Raw genomic sequence first — 21,647 nt, 5'->3', positions numbered from 1 at the left:
TATAAGCCAGGGCTTCCCAGCCTTTTTCTAATGAAGTAACTGAAGAATAAGGAGCGTTATCTAGAAGTCCAGGGTGAATCTGCCGGAGTCATCCAAAGAGAGCCCCCTGCAAACATGAACCTGCTCTCTAGAGATGTACACATTTGCATCCCAGCGGCTCCAGAGAATGTAGAGCTGAGTGGAGTCAGGAGCGCAGGCAGCCAGGGGAGAACTGATGGCGGCTTGGGCAAGGGCAGTTTCATGGTGTCGGAAGTGGGGATTCTGAAGGGAAAGTGCCAGGACTTGCTGGGGAGGGTTGGAAAGTAAGGAAATGAGACATCAAGGGAGACTCCTTGGTGCCTGCTTGGGCAACCAGGTGCTGCCATTTACTGAGAGGAGGCTGATTAGGGACTTTTGTGGGGGAAAGAGCACCAGCAATTTGGAAATGGCCTGCTTAATCTGAGCCTGTTAGATACCCATGTGTTTAGTTAGAATGTCGGACGGACTGTTGAATACCCAATTCTTCCAGGCCTTGCTAGACATAAGGATATGGAGCTGTCAGCCTGTTACTGGAATGTAAAGCCAAGGAGGTCAGGCGCAGTGGCTCACGCCTATAATCCCAGCACTTTGAGAGGCCGAGGTGGGAGATTCACTTGAGCCCAGGAGTTCGAGACCAGCCTGGATAACATGGTAAAACCCAACTTCTACTAAAAATACAAAAAACAGCCGGGTGCAGTGGTGAGTACCTGTAGTCCCAGCTACTTGGGAGGCTGAGATGAGAGGACTGCTTTAGCCTGGCAGGTCAAGGCTGCATCACGCCACTGCACTCCAGCCTGGCCAACAGAGTGAGAGACCGTGTCTCCCAAAAAAAAAAAAAAAGCTTCTGGAGGCCGGGTGCAGTGGCTCACATCTGTAATCCCAGCACTTTGGGAGGCCGAGGCAGGCAGATCACCTGAGGTCGGGAGTTCAAGACCAGCCTGGCCAACATGGAGAAACCCCGTCTCTACTAAAAATACAAAATTAGCTGGGTGTGGTGGCACATGCCTATAATCCCAGCTACTCAGGAGGCTGAGGCAGGAGAATCACTTGAACCCAGGAGGCAGAGGTTGCAGTGAGCCGAGATCATGCCATTGTACTCCAGCCTGGGCAACAAGAGCGAAACTCCGTCTCAAAAACCAAAACAAAACAGAAAAAGCTTCTGGAGCCCCAGTTACCACTTTCTAGTTCCAGACGGCAGCTGATGGAGGATGGAGATGGCAAAGGATGTACCTTTTCTCTTTAAGGCGATTTCCCAGGAGTCCCATAGGGCACTTCCCACTTAGGCTAATTGACTGAAGTTCAGCCACCTGCCACTCCTGACTGCACGGAAGCCTCGTGCAGGGCTGCACTAAGAGACACCCAGGGCTGTCTTCGAAGGGGGACTGGGACAGCAGCTGCTGGAGTCAGCTGTCAGCCGCCTCTGCCATAGAAGCCACGAGGAGAAAGGATTTTGAGGAGGGGTAAGTCGCCAGAACACGTTTGTTTGCTGCGGAAAGATCGTAAGGAGTCCCAGGGAGCAAGTCCATGGGGCGTGAGGAAGGCTGGTGTCCTGCGCACAGTGGAAGGACTGGCCTTAGGAACAGGGACAGTGATTCCACTCAGCATGAGGGAAGCCAGGGAGAGGCCAAGAGGGCAGGGCAAGGTCTCTGTGGAGTGAGGGCAGCAGGGAGGGTGCCTTGCAGGAGAGGAGACAGTACACACACTTCCCTGGGGACGTGGGCGGGGAGTCTGACCGAGTGGCAGGTGGCCCTTTTGCAGCATCTTTTTCAGCAGGGGGTGCAGCAGTCACCGCACAGCTGAACTTGGCCAGGTTAAGTCGGCAGAAGAAAGAGGGAGTTGGGACTGTTGGAAGTAATTGTGATGGCTGTGGAGTCTGTGCTGGGAGAGGAAGGGGAGTGACTGGACAGAGGGTGGCAGTGGAACTTTTTTTAATCAAAATTTTTTTCCTCCCCAACCCCCCCTTTTTTTTTTCTTTTTTTTTTTTTAAATTTTATTTAATAGAGACAGGGTCTGGCTATGTTGCTGACATAGTCTGGCTGTGCCCCACCCAAAATCTCATCTTGAATTATAATCCCCACAATCCCCAGGTGTCAAGGGAGAGCCCAGGTGGAGGTGATTGAGTCATAGAGTGGTTCCCGCATGCTCTTCTCGTGATAGTTCTCATGAGAGCAGATGGTTTTATAAGTGTTTGGTAGTTCCTCCTGCGTTCATTCTCTCTCCTGCTGCCCAGCAAAGAAGGTGCCTGCTTTCCCGTCACCTTCCACCAGCATTGTGAGTTTCGTGAGGCCTCCCCAGCCATGCGGACTTGTGCGTCAATTAAACGTCTTATCTTTATAAATTACTCAGTCTTGGGCAGTTCTTCACAGCAGTGTGAGAATGGACGTGTACAGTTTCCCAGGCTGGTCTTGAGCTCCTGCGTCCTCCCTAAGCACTGAGTTTGCAGGTGTGAGCCACCGCACCTGGCCAGAGTGAAACTTTGGAAAGGGCTGATTGTTCAGAAAGGCGGGGATCAGTGTGCCCGGCCTTGCTTCTGCAGGGGAAGCACACTGGTGAGGTGCCATCTGGGGCAGGCGAGGGAGGGGGGTTCCCAGAGCAGTGACAGTGGAGAGGGGTGGGAGGAGACAGATGGGCTTGAGAGGACTCAGGACTGCACTGGGGCCAGGTGATGGGATGAGAAGAGAGGGGGTGATTAGCTGGAGGCACAGTCTTGGGGAAAGAGGTGACTTTCTTTGGATGTGTTGAGTTCTGAGGCAGCCTTTGTTCCAGAGACAGAGCCTGGACCTGACAGCTGGAAGCCAAACTGGAGGTGGGGATTGCACATCACTCATAGTGGATGCACTGGTGGGTGTGGACAGAACCCAGGACCCCATGAGTAGCTAAGGGGAGCTGAGGAGCAGCTGGAGGCTGCAAAGGCCTTGGGGAGCCAACCTCCCCAGGCGACCAGCCTGCTCTGAGGGCTTGAAGTCACAGAGGGAGGGAGAAGGGTGACAGCCGCAGCCCTCTCAAGGAGGTGGGATTAGAGCTGGAGAGGACTGAGCACGCCCCTGGCTCAAGAGGACAGATATGCGGGTAAGGCCCAGAGGAAGGGAATGGCCAGGTGTGAGGCCCTGCAGGGCCAGTGGGGTTGGTGTTCTCAGCCTCCACTTTCCCAGTGAAAGCAGAGAATCTGGGAGTGAGGTGAGGCAGTGTGAGCTCGAGGCCTGTGGACCCCTTAGTGGGTCTCAGTCCCTACAATCTTGGGAATGTTTCACTTCGCCTTTTTTTTTTTTTTTTTTTTTTTTTTAAAGATGGAGTCTTGCTCTTGTCGCCCAGGCTGGAGTGCAGTGGCACAATCTTGGCTCACTGCAACCTCCGCCTCCCGGGTTCAAGCAATTCTCCTGCCTCAGCCTCCCTAGTAAGCTGGGATTACAGGCACACACTACCATGCCCAGCTAATTTTTGTTTTTTCTTTTTTTTTTTTGAGACGGAGTCTCACTCTGTCGCCCAGGCTGGAGTGCAGTGGCCGGATCTCGGCTCACTGCAAGCTCCGCCTCCTGGGTTCACGCCATTCTCCTGCCTCAGCCTCCCGAGTAGCTGGGACTACAGGCACCCGCCACTTCGCCCGGCTAGTTTTTTGTATTTTTTAGTAGAGACGGGGTTTCACCGTGTTAGCCAGGATGGTCTCGATCTCCCGACCTCGTGATCCGCCCGTTTCGGCCTCCCAAAGTGCTGGGATTACAGGCTTGAGCCACCGCGCCTGGCCTTTTTTGTATTTTTTTAGTAGAGACGGGGTTTCACCGTGTTAGCCAGAATGGTCTCGATCTCCTGACCTCGTGATCCGCCCGTCTCAGCCTCCCAAAGTGCTGGGATTACAGGCTTGAGCCACCGCGCCCAGCCAATTTTTGTGTTTTTAGTAGAGACAGGGTTTCACCATGTTGGCCAGGCTGGTCTTCAACTCCTGACCTCAGGTGATCCACCCACCTCGGCCTCCCAAAGTGCTGGGATTACAGGTGTGAGTCACCATGCCTGGCCCCATTTCACTTTTTTGGTTGTGGTTTTTTGTTTTTGTTTTGATACAGAGTCTCACTCTATCACCCAGGCTGAAGTACATCGGTGCAAACTCGGCTCACTGCAACCTCTGCCTCCTGGGTTCAAGTGATTCTCCCATCTCAGCCTCCTGATTAGCTGGGATTACGGGCGTGTACCATCATACCTGGCTAATTTTTGTATTTTTAGTAGAGAAGGGGTTTCACCATGTTGGCCAGGCTGGTCTCGAACTCTTGACCTCAGGTGATCAGACCACCTTGGCCTCCCAACGTGCCGGGATTACAGGCGCGAGCCACCGCGCCCAGCCTTCACTTTGAGTCTGTAAATGGGAGCAGCCAATCCTTCCTCAGAGATAATGACCCTGACTCAGACTTCAGCCCACCTGGGTCCTCCCAATGTGAGGCCCATTTTACGAGTCCTTTGCCTGAAACGAGGCGCCAAGGCACAGCAGCGCTGATGCAGGGCAGTTTCTTCCCTTCGCTCAGGAAGGCATTGAAGAACCAGCCGGTGGTAGAAAACAGCTTTACTGAGGGGGTGGCAGGGTTAGAGCTGTGGCTGCCCCTGCCATGGGCAGTGTCCTGAGAGTAGCAGCCCAGGGGCAGATCTGTATCCGTACTTACACCCATTTTTAATGACTGCTAAGTCAAGGGGCGGGTTATTCAGAAAGAGCTAGAAAATGGGCAGCAACTTCTGACTGTTGCCATGGCCAGAGGGGGTAACTTCCAGGTATTGCCATGGCAATGGTAAACTGTCATGGCACTGGTGGGTGTGTCTTCTGGAGAGGTGATTTCGGCACTTCTGGTTCAGCCAGTCTTCAGTCTGGTCCAGAGTCAGTCCCTCCTGCCTCAGTGCTGACAGCAGGCCCTGTTTCCCCCAGGACTCCATGGCTTCCGAGCTGCTGACTGATCCTCCACCTCGGAGGTGGTTCTGGCACTGTCTGTTTTGCAGATGAAGATGAAATTCTTCAGTTCTCCATGTGGAAAAGCAGCTGAGGCCCCAGGTCTGTCTGGCCCACCTGCCGTCGTGTAAAGGAGCTCAGGGCCTATGATCTGCCCATACTCGCACAGTCATTAGTGGCCAAACAGGCCAGGGTTGCTCCGCCCTCGTCAGGCCAGCCAAGGCCAGCTGTCTGCTTTTTCTCAGGCCAATAGGTCCAAGTCAGAAGCCACAGAACAGCAGGAATGAGGGATGGGAGCAGAGTGGCAGGGGGTGTGCTTGACCGTGGCTGAGACCCCCTGAGCAGAAGCGACTCCCCCAACCTCTGCCGATCCCCCTGGCACCGCCTGGCACAGACTCTGTCCCTGCACGTGGTCTAGAGGGGGAGATAAACCTTTTAGATGGCAAATGGCACGGAGAGATGACTGTAGGGACCCAGGGGCAGGGTCACTTATCCAAAGAATATTTACTGAGCGCCCACCATGTGCCACACCCTAAGTCCTGGGGTGTAGCAGGAACCAAGCATATGAAAAACTGTCCTTCAAGGACTTGCATTTTAGTGAGACGGAAATAAAATTTTATTATAATAACTGTAAAACCACAGGGAGATACCACTACACACTCGCCAAAATGGTGAAACAGAAATGAACACCACCAAACGCTGGCAAGGAGGCAGCGTACCCGGAACTCCCACACATCACTGATGGTAGCGCAAAATGGAACAGCACTGGGGAGAGGCCTGGCCACTCTTCAAACACACATCTGCCCCCAAAGCCAGCAATTCTCCTATTCGTCCAAGTGAAACAAAAGAACATATCTACGCAAACACTGTCACAGCAATGTTCAGAGCAGTTTATTCACATCACCAAAAGCTGGAAACAGCCCCGGCATCCATCAATAAAACAATAAACTGGTACATCCCTCCATGGGAACCTACTTGATAGTTTAAAGAAATGGCCTACCCGGGCGTGGTGGCTCATGCTTGTAATCTCAGCACTTTAGGAGGTCGAAGTGGGTAGATCAGGTGGTCAGGAGTTTGAGACCAGCCTGGCCAATGAAACCCTGTCTCGACTAAAAATACAAAAAAAAATTAGCCAGGTGTGGCGGCATGCTCCCGTATTATGCAGGATATGAAATTATACAGACTCTGTCTCAAAAAAAAAAAGCCTACTGATACCTGCAACAACATGGGTAAGCCTCAAACTTTATACTGAATTAAACCAGAGGCACAAGAACACATGCTGTATGATTCCATCTGTAAGAATTTCTAGACCAGGCCAGAGTAGGGTGAGAAATGAGAACGGTGCCTGCCTCCACGGGGTGCAGGTGGACTGGGGAGGCCCAAGGAACCTTCCAAGTTGTCTTTTTTTTTTGAATCGTAGTCTTGCTCTGCCACCCAGGCAGGAGAGCAGTGGGACAATCTCGGCTCACTGCAACCTCTGCCTCCTGGGTTCAAGCAATTCTCCTACCTCAGCCTCCTGAGTAGCTGGGATTACAGGCACCACCACCACGCCCAGCTAATTGTTTGTAGTTTTAGTAGAGATGGGGTTTCACCATGTTGGCCAGGCTGGTCTTGAACTCTTGACCTCAGGTGATCTGCCCTTCTTGGCCTCCCAAAGTGCTGGGATTACAGGCGTGAGCCACCGTGCCCAGCCATGTTCTCTATCTTGAAAGGGGTTTGGGTCACATTAGTGAGTATTTCTCAGACTCACCAAAGAGTACACTTGACACCTCCGCATTTCATTGTATGTGAATTTTACCCCAAAAGAAAATACATGAACGTGAAAGGCTGAGGGGAAAGTGAACAGATGTCTGCAACTTTGAAATTCAAAAAGGGAAGATGGACAGAGACATAATAAAGCAGATGGAGCCACCTGTGTTTGAGACGGAGCCGTGCTCTGTCACCCAGGTGAGTGCAGTGCATGATCTCGGCTACTGCAGCCTCCACCTTCCAGGTTCAAGCGATTCTCCTGCCTCAGACTCCCGAGTGGCTGGGATTACAGGCGAGCACTGCCACACCCAGCCAATTTTTGTATTTTTAGTAGAGACAGGGTTTCACCAGGCTGGTCTCAAATTCCTGACCTCAGGCCTGCCTTGGCCTTCGCAAAGTGCTTGGATTATAGGCGTGAGCCACTGGGGCCGGCTGAGCCAACTGTTAATGGCAGGTGTAAGGGGACCACTACCATTATTTCAAGTGTTGCAATGCTTTCATAATGCCCAGAGAAATTATATAGCATATGGGAAGGCTTCCCTGAGGGGACACTTGAAGCAAAACTCGATGTGAGGGTGTGAGGGACACAGAGATCCTGGGGAAGGATGTTCCAGGCAAAGGCCCTGGGGCATGAGCCTGACAGGGGTTCCTGGAGTAGCCAGGAGGCCAGAGTAGCTGTGAGGCAGATCCCACGGCCTCCTGGGCCACCATCAGCCCTTGGCTCTTACTCTAAGAGGAGTATGTGGGGACAGGACAGCTGTGGTCACTGTCCTGAGAACGGACTGAAGGAGGCAAGGCCAGGGCAGGAAAACCAGCAAGGAGATAATGGCAGCATTCCACAAGATGTGGTGGGGACTCTGGCCCTGGTGGCAGTGCTGAGCCATGGTCAGATTCTGGAGAATCTTGAAGGTGGAACTGACAGAATTTGAGGATGGATTGGGTGTGGAAGGGGGTGGTAAAGGAAAGGAAGGAGTCGAGAATGACTCTGAGGAGGTCGGGCACGGTGGCTCACACCTCTAATCCCAGCACTTTGGGAGCCCAAGGTGGATGGATCGCCTGAGGCCAGGAGTTTGAGACCAGCCTGGCCAACAGGGTGAAACCCCATCTCTACTAAAAATACAAAAGTTCGGCCGGGCGCGGTGGCTCAAGCCTGTAATCCCAGCACTTTGGGAGGCCGAGGCGGGCGGATCACGAGGTCAGGAGATCGAGACCATCCTGGCTAACATGGTGAAACCCCGTCTCTACTAAAAATACAAAAAACTAGCCGGGCGTGGTGGCGGGCGCCTGTAGTCCCAGCTACTCGGAGGCTGAGGCAGGAGAATGGCCTGAACCTGGGAGGCGGAGCTTGCAGTGAGCCGAGATCGCGCCACTGCACTCCAGCCTGGGTGACACAGCGCGAGACTCCGTCTCAAAAAAAAAAAAAAAAAAAAAAAAAAAAAAACAAAAGTTAGTCGGGCATGATGATAGGTGCCATCCCAGCTACTTGGGTGGCTGAGGCAGGAGAATCACTTGAAGGAGGGAGGTGGAGGTTGTGGTAAGCCGAGATTGCTCCAGTGCACTCCCTGCCTAGGTGACAAGAGCAAAACTCCATCTCATAAATAAATTAAATACATAAAGGATTTTGGCCTGAAAAAGGGAGACAAAAGATTACAACTGGAGCACATTTTAGGGGAAGATCATGGGTTTGTTGTGCAGAGGTCAAGTTTGAGATAGATGTCTGTTAGACATTCGAGTAGACACAGGAAGTAGAGGCCAGGCCACTGGATTCAGGGGTGATGGGGCAGGGGAGGGACTGGAGGGCGAGTCAGCCCTGCTGACTGTCAGGCAGGGGCAGAGCTCAGAGCTTGGGACTTGGGGCCCTCCTCCACCCTGGCCTCGGCTCAGGACTGAGTCTGACAAAAGACAGGTGTCATCACTTCCCAAGGCCATGGCTGACCCAGTTCTTTGGCTGCTCTCAATGGCCCTGGTCACACTGAATCTTCTGTGGCACTGTGTGTGTGAGGTTTGTCCAGTTTGACACACAGCTCTGGATCAAGAGTCGGCAAACTAAGGCCCTCAGCCAAGTCTGTCTGTTTTAGCAAATAAAGTTTTATCCAGATCCAGCCAAACCCATTCGGGCTGTCTAAGGCCACTACAGCAGAACCACGTGGCTGCCAGAGACCATGTGGCCTGTAAAGCCTAAAATATTTACTGTTTGGCCCTTTAAGGGAAACGTTTGCCGACTACTCTCCATCTTTCATTAAACAGTGTGTGGTTCTGTTATGGGAACACACGGCAAGCTATTGAATAAGACATTAGGTGGTTCCCAACTTTTTGCTATTATGAAAATGTTACAATAAACGCTCTTACCCTTGTTTCCCTGGGCTCCTGGGTGCACACACTGGAATTTCTGGTCTGTAGGAAAGACATGGGCATCTTCAGTTTGGGTCGATTTTGCCAAACTGCTCTCCAGCGTAGCTGAGGTCACTTACACTCCCAGCAGCGGCGGAAAGAGCGCATCTTTACGTTCCTAGTTAAGTGTCCTCAGCCTTCAGTATTACCAGTCTTTCACTGTGTGTAGATTCTCTCTGATTTCCTGGCTGTGAGTGACAGGTTTACTCCTTTTGTTGTTTTGGTGCTCTGGACCCCCGTACAATACTGAATTGTGTTCACTGGCCATTTGTTCCTGACTTTTAAGGGAATATTTCATGTTTCACCACATAGTATGGTGTTTTACCTTTGAGTACATGTTTACTGTAGGTTGGGATTTTGTTTTGTTTTGTTTTTTTTTGACACAGACTCTCGCTCTGTCACCGAGGCTGGAGTGCAGTGGCGCGATCTCAGCTCACTGCAACCTCCACCTCCAGGGTTCAAGCAATTCTCCTGCCTCAGTCTCCCGAGTAGCTGGGACTACAGGCATGCACTACCATGCCTAGCTAATTTTTGTATTTTTAGTAGAGACGGGGTTTCACCATGTTGGCCAGGATGATCTTAATCTCTTGACCTCATGATCCGCCTGCCTCGGCCTCCCAAAGTGCTGGGATTACAGGCATGAGCCACCGTGCCCAGCCTGTTTTTGTTTTTTGAGATGGGGTCTCGCTCTGTCGCCAGGCTGGAGTATAGTGACACAATCTTGGCTCACTGTAACCTCCACCTCCCTGGTTCAAGCGATTCTCATGCCTCAGCTTCCCAAGTAGCTGGGATTACAAGTGCGTGCCACCACACCCAGCTAATTTTTTTGTATTTTTTTGTAGAGATGGGGTTTCACCATAGTGCCCAGGCTGGTCTACAACTCCTAGGCTCAAGTGATCTGCCTGCCTTGGCCTCCCAAAGTGCTGTGATTACAGGTGTGGGCCACCACACCTGGCCTATTTTTTGTTGTTGTTGTTGTTTTGTTTTTAGTTTTTATTTTTTTTTTAAGACGGAGTTTCGCTCTTTTTGCCCAGGCTGGTGTGCAATGGCAGTCTCAGCTCACTGCAACCTCCACCTCCCGGGTTCAAGCGATTCTCCTGCCTCAGCCTCCCAAGTGGCTGGGATTACAGGCGTCTGCCACTATGCCCAGCTAATATTGTATTTTTAGTACAGATGGGGTTTCACGAGGTTAGCCAGGCTGGTCTCGAACTCCTGACCTCAGGTGATCCACCCACCTCGACCTCCCAAAGTGCTGGGATTACAGGTGTGAGCCACCATGCCTGGCCTGTTTTCAGTATTTTTTGTTGTTTTTCTGAGACAGGGCCTCTGTCACTCAAACGATCCTCCCACTTCAGCTTCCTGAATAGTTGGGACTATAGCTGTGTGCCACCAAAGCCAGCTAATTTTTTCTTTTCTTTTCTTTTTTTTGAGACAGTCGCACTCTTGTCACACAGGCTGCAGTGCAGTGGTACAATCTCGGCTCACTGAAACCTCTGCCTCCTGGATTCAAGCAATTCTTGTGCCTCAGCCACCTGAGTAGCTGAGATTACAGGATGTGCCACCACACCTAGCTAACTTCTGTATTTTTAATAGAGACAGGGTTTTGCCATGTTGATCAGGCTGGTCTTGAACTCCTGGCCTCAAATGATCTGCCCACTTCAGCCTCCCAAAGGGTTGGGATTACGGCATGAGTCACTGCGCCTGGCCTAATTTTCTCATTTTTGTAGAAACCGGGTCTCACTATGTGGCCCAGGCTGGTCTCAAACTTCTAGGCTCAAGTGATTCTCCAACCTGGGCCTCCCAAAGTGCTGGGATTACACTATTACTCCTTTTTAAATTTCTTTGACACTCTGCTCATTGATTCTCTGTATTTATTATCTAAGTAATACATCTATGTAATAAGGCTATAAATCTGAATTATTATTATTTTTTTAAGAAATGGGTCTTATTTTGTCACCAAGGCTGGAATGCAGAGGTGCAATCACAGCTCACTGCTGCCTTGAACTCTTGGGCTCAAGCAATTTTCCAGTCTGGGCCTCCCAAAGTGCTGGGATTACAGGTTTGAACCACTACATCCAGCCTGCTATGGGCCCCCCTCCCAAGTTTTCTTAATATATGTATCCTCATTTTTTTTATCTAAATAATTATTACTTATATATGAGTTCATATTTAGAACAGGTTTCAATTTCCACACAGTTGGAGCTTACATGGTTTTCGCCTGTGGCCAAAGAATATGGTTGAAACTGATTTGATATCTGTTGAGATTTGTTGTGCACCCTAGTAGTTGGGTCATTTTTGTAAATGTTCCTTCCGTGATTGAAAATAATGTTTTGGTCCCACATGGGTCTGAAATTTAAATTTTAAAACTTAAAAAATTAACGTGTCAGGTTCAGGATTCTATTGGGCTTCACTGATCAGGATTAGCAACTGTATTAACATACTCTATGTCCTTAGTTTTTTTGGTTGTTCCGTTTATTAGTTACTCAAATAGGTCTTATGTCTCCCACTATGATGGAGGACTTGGCAATTTCTCCTTGTATTCATATATATATAGAGAGAGACAGAGAGCAACACAGACAGAGTCTATATATAGACAGAGTCTTGCTTTGTCGCCCAGGCTGGAGGGCAGTGGCGCAATCTCGGCTCACTGCAACCTCCGCCTAGCAGGTTCAAGCAATTCTTGTGCCTCAGTCACCTGAGTAGTTGGGATGACAGGCGTGCACCACCACGCCCGGCTAATTTTTGTATTTTTAGTAGAGATAGAGTTTGCCACGTTGGCCAGGCTGGTCTTGAATTCCTGGCCTCAAGTGATCCGCCCACCTCGGCCTCCCAAAGTGCTGGGATTACTGGCATGAGCCACTGCACCCAGCCTATTTTCAGCCTTAAAAACCCTGGAGCATAGAAGTTCAGAACTTTCCTCTCTTCACAGAGCTCCTCGCATCATTTCATGGTGATCCTTTGTCCCCAGTGTCTTCTGCCTGAAGGCCTATTTTGTCTGAGTGAATTTCTATAGGTACATATTTTGGTTAGTTTTTCTCTAGTACACCTTTTTCCATCATTTTACTTTTGGTGCCCTTAGATTTTAAATGTCCTCTTGTAAATAGCATAGAGCGGCATTTTATTTTTTCTTGGCCAATCTGGTCATCTGTGTTTTCAGAGGTGAATGTAAACCACATTTTCTACCTCTGGTTTTGTACTATATATTTACCATCCCTTTTACTTTGCTTCCTTTTTCTCCTTTTCTGGCGTCCATTATAGTTTGTATTCTTTTGATGATCCCTCTTAAATATCTGAAATACACACCTGACTTTACAAAGCCGGACAATGCTTAGTCTCTTTATGCCCCTCTCAAATCGAACTTCCTAAAACACCTTAACTCTGATTGCCCTCTCAGTCTCCCATGTTCTTCTGTCTCATGCATCTTGTTTCTGTGGCCCACAGATTATCCATTATTCATGTTGCATATTAAATACTTGTTTAGATTTACTGACATGTTTACTAATTTGCTCACCATTTTTCCATCTAATTTCTTCCTTTTGGGTTCCATGTCTTTGATACTGAAGTACATTCTTTAAAAATTATTTTGGCGGCTGGGTGCAGTGGCTCACGCCTGTAATCCCAGCACTTTGGGAGGCTGAGGCGGGCGGATCACGAGGTCAGGAGATCGAGACCATCCTGGCCAACATGGTGAAACCCCATCTCTACTAAAAACATAAAAAGTAGCTAGGCGTGGTGGCAGGAGCCTAATAATCCCAGCTCCTTAGGAGGCTGACTGAGGCAGGAGAATCGCTTGAACCAGGGAGGCGGAGGTTGCAGTGAGCTGAGATCGCACCACTCTAGCCTGGCGAAAGAACGAGACTCCATTTCAAAAAAAAAAAAAAAAAGATGTTGATCTTCGGTCTGTGCCTTCTGCTCTGGATTTTAAGCATCATTTCTGGCAGCTCTCATTCAGGAACTGCCTCTGCAGGTCTGTCAGTGCTCGCCTCTGGAGCTCTGCTCCGGCCTGCGAGTTCTCCTGGCGTTGCCATCCGTGGCCTTTTCCTTTTAATTCTCCATCACCTGTCCTCTGGTAAGCTGCTTGCTATCAGCCTCCAGGTCCACGATTTCTCTTCTGTTGTCCTGCTCTGCCTTCTTGCCACATCCTCTGAGACCTGAATTTCGATAGCTCTACTCTTCAATTATATTATTCTTTTTCAAACCTGGGCGTTCATTTCTAGCGTCTTGCTCTATCCTGTGTCTGACTGTGCCTCCCGCACCTTCTCCCTTCTCTTGCCCTAAGCCCCCTTGAAGGCGCCGGGCCTTTGGCTCCCGCTGTTTCCCACGGTGCCCAGAACCGCGGGTCAGTCCTGACACAGACTCGGTGAGGGCAGGAAGTGGTGCCACGGGGCTGCAGCCTGGCCCGCCCGCTCCATCAGCCCAGGGCAGACCCACCGCCCTCCCGGCCTCACCAGAGTCGGGGCCACAGGAGAGGCTCCCGCGCTGCTCATGACGTCACGGGACTGTGACGCGCCCAGGAGCCCCGCCCCTCGTGTCCCGGGCCGGGGACCCAGGCTCTCTGCGCCGTGACGTCACGGGTCCGGGCGGGCGGGTTGTGCGTCGGCCCAATGGGAGCTGCGCGCCGGCCTCCCCTTTAAGGAATGTTGTGACCTGACGTCACCGGGCGAGTTACCTCCCGCAGCCGCCGCCGCCGTGCTCAGCGCGAGCGCCGGAGCCCTTGAGCGCGAGGCACGGAGCCCCCGGAGCCCCCAAACCGCAGCCACATCTCCGCGCCCCAGAGCCCCGGCCTGCGCGCCCAGCCGGGCCCGCGCGATGCCCTCCGACCGGCCTTTCAAGCAGCGGCGGAGCTTCGGTGAGGCCCGGCAGGCGAGCTGTGAGCTCGGGGTAGGGGTGCCGGGGAGGGGGGGGTGCCCGGCCGACCCAGACTGCCGCAGGTGACGTCAGCCCCGTGACGTCAGGCTTCGGCTGGACCCTCGGGCTGGGAGGCTGGCTCCGGCCTGGGCGGGGGCTGCCTGCTTCCCCACCACGATAGGTGCCAGGGGCTGTGGGGCCTGACGGCCCCGGGGGCGGGGGCTGGAGCTGGGGCGTGGCCGGGGGCCGCCCCTTGGGGACAGGCAGGCGGAGACGTGGGGAGGACCTGGGCCGGGCCGACCCGGCCTCACGGTCTGGCCGCTGTCCGCAGCCGACCGCTGTAAGGAGGTACAGCAGATCCGCGACCAGCACCCCAGCAAAATCCCGGTAAGTCCTGCGCCCCCAGCCCTGCCCCGGCCCCGCCTCGCGCGTCCCCGACACAACCCCCTGCCCGCCCGCCCTGCTCCCAGGTGATCATCGAGCGCTACAAGGGTGAGAAGCAGCTGCCCGTCCTGGACAAGACCAAGTTTCTGGTCCCGGACCATGTCAACATGAGCGAGTTGGTCAAGATCATCCGGTGCGTGGGCAGCCGCTGCCAGGTGGTGGCTTGGGTCGGGAAGGGAGACGGGTTCCCGCCGAGAAGGGGTCAGGGGTGATGGGACCGGTGGTGGACCCCTGTTCTGGGGCGGCTGGAAAGGTCAAGGTCGGGGCTGCAGTCGGTGCCGGGTCAGAGGTGACAGGTGGGGTGAGGATGGGTGTGAAAGGCTGGGAATCATTCTGGGGGTCAGGGCTACGTTGCCCCGCAGCCAAGCCCCTTACAGCCACATACTCTCCCGCCTGCCTCAGGCGCCGCCTGCAGCTGAACCCCACGCAGGCCTTCTTCCTGCTGGTGAACCAGCACAGCATGGTGAGCGTGTCCACGCCCATCGCGGACATCTACGAGCAGGAGAAAGACGAGGACGGCTTCCTCTACATGGTCTACGCCTCCCAGGAAACCTTCGGCTTCTGAGACAGCAGTAGGGGGGTCGGCCTGGGAGTGGGGGGGGCCCGGTCAGGCCCTGCCCAGAGAGCTCCTGGTTCCTGAACTGAGCTGCCTCTGCCGTGGTGGGCTGGGCAGGCATGTGCCCCCCTAGTCAGAGGGCAACCCACCTACTCTGCCCCTGGGTGGATCCTGGGCCGGTTGTGTTAGGGTTGTCCCTCTGGGTGCTGGCTGGGATGGGGGAGGGTTGGGAGCAGCCCCCAGCACCCCGCTGTGTGGTTCATCTTTTTTTTAGGCCCCTGCCTGTCTGCCCATCTGCCCCTCACCCACCCGAGGCTCTGCCCACGCCTGGACCTGCCCATCCCTGAAAGACTGGCCCCTGGCTCCCCGCCCCTCGGTCTCCACATGGTGTATGGATCTGTGGTCATTGTCCCTCTGCAGAATAAAGATTGCTCAGGCCTGCCTGGCCCCGTGCCTCCAGCTGCTTGCTTGGGAGTGGGAAGGGTGCTGGTAGGGCTGTCTGCACCATCCCCGGGCTCTGGCGCACAGACTTGTATTCTGTGGCCTCAGTGCTTGCTCTGGAAACCCACACCTGTGTGTAGTGTTCCAGAACATTAGGGGCCACCCCTCTAGGAGTGCAATGCAGATGTGGTCTCAGGGTAGACTTCATAACAAAAAACATTTATTAAGTAGCTACAACCTAACAAGCCCTGCTCACCTGCCTCTTCTCCTTCCTGCCTGGGAGGGGGCTCCTTGGTGTGCAGAGCCACGAAGTGGGGGGGGTCCAAGTTGGGGAGCTTCCAGTTCTTCCCCACAGGCCTTACTGTCAGCCATGGGTCTCTTTTGGTACCAGAGACTTGTGACCCTGGACTCGAACCTCTTCTGCCCGAGCACTCGCCTGCTGGCAACTCTGACTGGAGGGCTTGGCCCAGCTTCTGGCCCCTCGGCCCCCTGAGGTCCACAAAGCCCTGTGCCAGCCAGGCCTACTTGAGCACAAGCATGGCCTCTGTGCCGTCCTTGGCGGTCAAGTAGAGGCCGTGTGTGAGGTAGTACTCCCGCCGCAGGAAGGCATAGAAGTAATCAGAGATGAGCAGGATCTGGGGGGAGAGAGAGGATATGAGGTGCTGCAGGGTATCTCCCCGTGAGCCCGGGATCCCTGAACTGCTAGCATGTGTTGGAAGACAGGAGAGCCCCTGCCTGGCTCTGGATCACAATCACTGGAGAGGCCCTGCCCAGGGCCCCCACCTCAGGGCCCAAACTTGACCCTGCAAGGTCTGTTGGCCTCTCAGAAGCTGTCCAGACTTCCCCGGCCCCCACCCATGGTCTACACCTCCATCACAGGCTTTGGTCTCAAAATGCCAGCCTGGTGCCTGTGCAGCCAGAGGCCTCTGCCCCCTCTTCCCACAGCCACTTCCACCCCAGCCAGGTCCACATCAAACTCCTCACCTTCCCTCTGTCAAATACACTTCTCCCACTGGGCACCCATGCCCCCATCTTCCAGCCAAGTGCCCAGGCCACAAAATTGCCCTGACACTTCTCTCATACATCAAGCCACCATGACCTGTCAATTCTACCCCTTTAAACTCAAATCCACCCTTTCGATCCAGCCCCACAGTCACTACTCTGGACAGAGCCACTGTCATCTCCTAAACAACAGCAAAGCTTGGTCCCTGGGCTCCCTGCTCTCAAACCCACGCCCACCCCATTCTTCCTGGCAGCCAGAGGGAGCTTTTCAAAACCTACATCTGATGGTGTTACTTCCAGTCTTCAAATCCTCCAAAGGCTTCCCATGCCTTAGGGGGAAGCTCGAACTCCCTGGTGCTCTGAGACCTTGCTAGGGTCCCTGCCCACCCTCTCCTGGCTCCACCTCACCCCACTGCAGGATGCTTACTGTTTCTTCTGCATGGAATGTTCTCTCCCCGTTCATCTAGTCGACAGCTGCTTACGCTTCAGGTCTCAGGATCACTTGCCCCCCAGATTAGGTCTTGGCCCCACTAATCTCTACTCAATAACAGACTCATCCAAAGCACAATTTTTCCTTCAGCTGACAGCCTGATTGTGCCTCCTCCCCTGGCCCGGGGCCTCCATCAGGGCAGGGTCTTCGAATGGTTCTGTCACTATGGTATCTCTGTGCCCAGCTCAGTCTGTCTGTCCCATTCTGGGCCACACGCAGAATCAAAGGGGGCCTAGAAGCTCAGCCCACTGTCTCTTCAAGAAGGCCCAGAAAGGAACAGGGATTTGCCGAGGGCCCTGTACACCAGACCCAGAGTCTGCGGTCTCGGTCAGCCCAAGCTTCCCAAGACCACTGGTCCCTGGAGCAGGTTGGGCAGGGCCCAGCCTCAGAGAAGGATGAGCGGATGGGCTCACACTGCAGCTCTCAGGCACCTGGAGGCCTCAGAGGATTGGCACCAACCACATGGCACAGATGGGGAGACTAAGGCACAGAGCACTTGGCTATGGTCTTGGGGCAAGACAGGTTGAGCTAAGCCTGGGATCTAGACCTCCAGACCCTGTCCTGGGCAGCTTCTCACTCACCTGAAGGTAACACAACAGCAGCTAAAGAGAGATCAGAGGCGCCTGGAGTTCAGGAAGGTATCCTGTCACCAGCAGCTCTAATGGCCTCAGGACAAGTACCTGCCATTCTATCACCACAGAAGCCCATCTGGAAGGTTTAACAATCCTCATCTTCAACAGATGGGCAAACTGAGACTCAAAGCGTCCAATGGTTGGCCTAAGGCTGCACCTGGAGCACTGGACTAATGGCCATGGACCCAGAAAGGTGGTCTGTCTGGGGCCCAGATCCCTGAGGAGCACCAGATTGGTCAGTGTCAGAAAAGCAGACAGAGCTCAGGCAGCCCCTGAGGCTCGGCCCCCAGCTGCCCAGCTGGCAGCTCCAGGCTGGCCCACTGGGGGGCAGCGATCACAGCAAAGGCTGACCTCATACCCTGCAGCCCTTTCTCACCCAGGCCTGAGATGCCATCTGGGCAGGAGGAGCCCAAAGCAGGGACTGAGCTCAGAGGCTGATCCCTGAACCAGGTCAGATGAGGGGCAGGTGCAGTCACAATCCACAACAATCAAAATGAAGCAACTCCATGTCACACAATAATCATCTAGACAAGCAGGAGGAAGAAAAAGATGAGGTTATTAGATTGGACCAGATGAAACTGCCATTTTTGCAGATAAAAAAATGGTTGAATACGGGCAATTTCATACGATCCAACCTAATACAAAACGGAAAAAGGACACACAGAAGAGTAGGCATATTATTTAGAAACACCAGCAGAAATAACAGGAAGAATTTAGGTAGCTATTCTTTTCCCCTATAAACCTGAACTCGGCAAACTACATACATGTATTCCACTGACAAAAATAAAACTTTGGTCAGGCGCAGTGGCTCACGCCTGTAATCCCACCAGTTTCGGAGGCCAAGGCGGGCGGATCACCTGAGGTCGGGAGTTCGAGACCAGCCTGACCAACATGGAGAAACCCCATCTCTACTAAAAATACAAAATTAGCTCGGCGTGGTGGCGCATGCCTGTAATCCCAGCTACTCAGGAGGCTGAGGCAGGAGAATCGTTTGAACCCGGGAGGCGGAGATGTGCCACTGCACTCCAGCCTGGGCAATAAGAGCGAAACTCCGTCTCAAAAATAAAAAATAAAACTTCAATTAAATCAGCCAATACATCAATGAATCAATACATCAATGCGGGGAGGAGATAAATCTTCCTTCCAGAAGAATTCCAAACAATGTAGGTAGTTACACCCCCTCCCACAGAAGGAGCTTAATTCTTGTTCACTCTGCATCCCCTAAGCCTTGGGTGGTCTAGACTCGGTTACTCACTTCCTGCTGAGGATCAGGGAAAGGGAAAAGAGTAACTTCACAGTGGAGAAACCTGGCCAACACTATCTTAACCACGTGGTGGAGGTTAACATCAGCTTGAAATCACATGGCTAGCATGTACCCCCAGTAGATGTGATTCCTTCTAAAAACCCACAACCACAGGATAATCCTAAGAAAAGCATCAGACAAACCTAAACTGGGGGACAAACCTAAATTGGGTGACATTCTACGAGATGCCTGGCTGGTGGTCCTCAACTGTCAAGGTCATGACAAGTCAGGAAAGACTAAAAACAAAAGCAGAAGACACTGAGGAGGTGTGACCTTAAATGTAACGTGGACCCTTCAATGGGGTCCTGGCAGAGAAAGAGGATGTGACTGCAAAAATAGGAAATCCAAATCCATTCTAGTGTTTCAGACTAATAGTAATATATCAGGGTGTCTTAGTTTTGACAAACAGATCATGGTAACATATAAAATGTTAACAACCTAGGCAACTAGGTGGGGGCTTACAGGAACTCTGTTCTATCTCTCCAACTTTCCTATAAATCTAAAGTGATTCTAAAATAAAAAGTTTATTTAAAAAATAAATGAACTAGCCGGGAATGGTGGCTTGTGCCTGTAATTCTAGCTACTCGGGAAGCCAAGGCAAAGGGATCACTTAAGCCCAGGAGGTCAACCTGGGTGTCAGAGCAAAACCCCAGCTCTTCAAACAGGAAAAAAATTAACAGCAATGACCTACTGTTATATGTAACAAACTCAAAATATTTTGCTGAGTGAAAGAGGGCTTTGGCAAATGTACACATAAGATTTGCACTTTTCCCTGTATAATAAATTTTACATAAGAAAAATGTAAATAAATAGTGAAGTCTAGTTAATGATACACATGCTGAAATATTTAGCAGGAAATGTACTGATGTCTGCATTTCAATTTGAAATACATTAAAAAAGTAAGATGGACTGAGGGATGATGGGAGAAGTACAGGAAGATATCAATGGTGGACTCCCGCTGGTGGGTATGTATATGGGTGTCCAATGCTAAAGCTGTCAACTGTGTGGTGTGTGTGGAAATCTGCAGGATAAAGGGGGCAGCGGGAAGAGCCCTGTGAGCGGCTTGGGCACACAGCCCTGGGCGTCAGAAGTCCTGAGTGGGCACCCTGCCCCTAGGGAGAGGACACCAGGCTGGCCCAGAGGCCTGGTCCTTTCAGAGGGAAGCCTGTAGCCAGGACAACCTCTTCTGACCTTGGGGCTTTCCATTTGGGCCGTGAGGGGAGCAGGGATTTCCCAGAAGCCCTAGGATGCAGCCAACACAGCAGCTGCAGACCCAGAGCCCCTTTGCCCTGTCTGGACAGAGGCAAGTTGGGCAAGGGGCTGTGGAATTGGCATGGGCAAGTCAGTGGCTGTGTGATGTTAAGTCTCTTCCTGTCCCCTAGGCTGCGTTTTCCTCATCTGGAAAATGACAGTAATAGGCTCTAGCTTGTTACCAACAATGCTGGGCTCCTCTAGTTTTTTTTTTTTTTTTTTTTGAGTGCAATGGTGTGATAGCTCACTGCAACCTCTGCCTCCCGGGTTCAAGCGATTCTCCTGCCTCAGCCTCCCAAGAAGCTAAGACTACAGGTGCGTGCCACCACACCCGTTTTTTTTTGTTTTGTTTTTCGTTTTTTGTTTGTATTTTTAGTAGAGACGGGTTTCACCGTGTTAGCCAGGATGGTCTCGATCTCCTGACCTTATGATCCGCCCACCTTGGCCTCCCAAAGTGCTGGGATTACAGGTGTGAGTCACCATGCCCAGCCGGGCTCCTCTAGTCTTTGTGCCAGAGTTAGGACCCCAGAACATGTCTGTCCCTCTGTGTCCTCAGGTCTCTGGATCCCACCCAACGTGGCTGAAATGCTGCTTTGCCAATCCCCTTCTCAGACTTGCCCTCTTCTCCTTCCACAGCCACCTCCTGCTGGGAGGCCCCCCTCATCCTCTCTGGACACACACACGCACTCACACACACACACAGATGCACACACATACACGCATGCTCACACTGCTCACACATACACAGGTGCACACACATGCATGCTTACACTGCTCAGACACACGCTCACACACACACAGGTGCACACACATACATGCATGCTTGCACTGTTCACACGCTCACACACACACAGGTGCACACACATACATGCATGCTTGCACTGCTCACACACACAGGTGCACACACATGCATGCTTGCACTGCTCACACAGGCTTGCACTGCACACACAGGTGACACGTATGTGCTCACACAGGTGACACGTACATGCTCACACAGGTGCACACACATGCTCACACTGCTCATACATGCTCGCACACACACAGGTGCACACACATACATGCATGCTTGCACTGCTCAGACAGGCTCACACTGCACTCACACAGGTGCGCACACACACAGGTGCACACATGCACACTTGCAATGCTTAGACACACATGCTCGCACACATACAGGTGCGCACACACGCAAGCTCGCACTACTCACACAGGCTCGCACTGCACTCACACACACTGATGCACACACATACACACAGGCTCACCTGCTCAGAAGTTCCCTGGCTCCCCCTGCCCTGCCCAGCAGCGCTGCAGCTCCCACCTATTCCTCAGAGGCTCATCTGCCAGGAGTCTTCTCTAACCCCGCATTGTTACATGGACCCTGAAGTTAAGTCACTGCCCACTGGCCTCCCAAAGAAATGGGGCTGCATTTGCTCCAGTTCTATGACCCCAGACCCTGCACAGGGCCAGCTCTCTCTGAGTTGTCTGCTGGTCTCTACCTTCTCAGCGCTGCCCCCAGGGACAGCTCGGTCCACATTCCTCTCTATGGCAGCCATGAGGGCTCCAGAGCCGCCTCGCTCTGGGACCATGATGAAGAGCTCATG

At 52.5% G+C, this 21,647-nt stretch overlaps 2 protein-coding genes across 5 annotated transcripts in view; one reads left to right on the top strand and one right to left on the bottom strand.

Annotated features, from left to right (window-relative positions):
* Positions 1 to 1,318: 1,318 nt before the first annotated feature.
* On the top strand, positions 1,319 to 15,377 carry MAP1LC3A (microtubule associated protein 1 light chain 3 alpha). Of its 3 annotated transcripts, XM_025399892.1 has the most exons (6): positions 1,319 to 1,360; positions 1,458 to 1,478; positions 4,922 to 5,044; positions 14,262 to 14,317; positions 14,401 to 14,507; positions 14,777 to 15,377. In XM_025399892.1, exons 3-6 carry the CDS (start codon positions 4,993 to 4,995, stop codon positions 14,937 to 14,939), a joined length of 378 nt encoding a protein of 125 aa, XP_025255677.1. In that variant the 5' UTR covers positions 1,319 to 1,360; positions 1,458 to 1,478; positions 4,922 to 4,992; the 3' UTR covers positions 14,940 to 15,377. The 3 variants fall into 3 exon arrangements, with proteins under 3 accessions (XP_025255677.1, XP_025255680.1, XP_025255678.1); XM_025399895.1 differs by lacking the exons at positions 1,319 to 1,360; positions 1,458 to 1,478; positions 4,922 to 5,044 and adding an exon at positions 13,130 to 13,931 and having other exon boundaries at positions 14,777 to 14,946; positions 15,205 to 15,377; XM_025399893.1 differs by lacking the exons at positions 1,319 to 1,360; positions 1,458 to 1,478; positions 4,922 to 5,044 and adding an exon at positions 13,130 to 13,931.
* Positions 15,378 to 15,569: 192 nt separating this feature from the next.
* The window catches only part of PIGU (phosphatidylinositol glycan anchor biosynthesis class U), a 110,201-nt gene continuing 104,123 nt past the window's right edge, over positions 15,570 to 21,647 (bottom strand). For both annotated transcript variants that reach the window (XM_025399890.1, XM_025399891.1), the window contains one exon: positions 15,570 to 16,006. In XM_025399890.1, coding sequence (XP_025255675.1) covers positions 15,893 to 16,006 — 114 coding nt within the window. In that variant the 3' untranslated portion in view covers positions 15,570 to 15,892. The remainder of the gene's footprint in view (positions 16,007 to 21,647) is intronic.

The sequence above is a fragment of the Theropithecus gelada genome, chromosome 10 (genome assembly GCF_003255815.1).
Source record: "Theropithecus gelada isolate Dixy chromosome 10, Tgel_1.0, whole genome shotgun sequence".
In the NCBI taxonomy this organism is placed as follows: domain Eukaryota; kingdom Metazoa; phylum Chordata; class Mammalia; order Primates; family Cercopithecidae; genus Theropithecus; species Theropithecus gelada.
Note: the sequence above shows the minus strand (reverse complement) of the source record. Positions and strands in the feature narration are given on the sequence as shown.

Bases quoted from the DNA above. Each gene is read 5' to 3' on its own strand.
- MAP1LC3A (XM_025399892.1), top strand. From the start codon at position 4,993: ATGAAGATGAAATTCTTCAGTTCTCCATGTGGAAAAGCAGCTGAGGCC. The intron at 14,318-14,400 runs GTAAGTCCTGCG...CCCTGCTCCCAG, and splicing joins AGCACCCCAGCAAAATCCCG to GTGATCATCGAGCGCTACAA. The intron at 14,508-14,776 runs GTGCGTGGGCAG...CGCCTGCCTCAG, and splicing joins GAGTTGGTCAAGATCATCCG to GCGCCGCCTGCAGCTGAACC.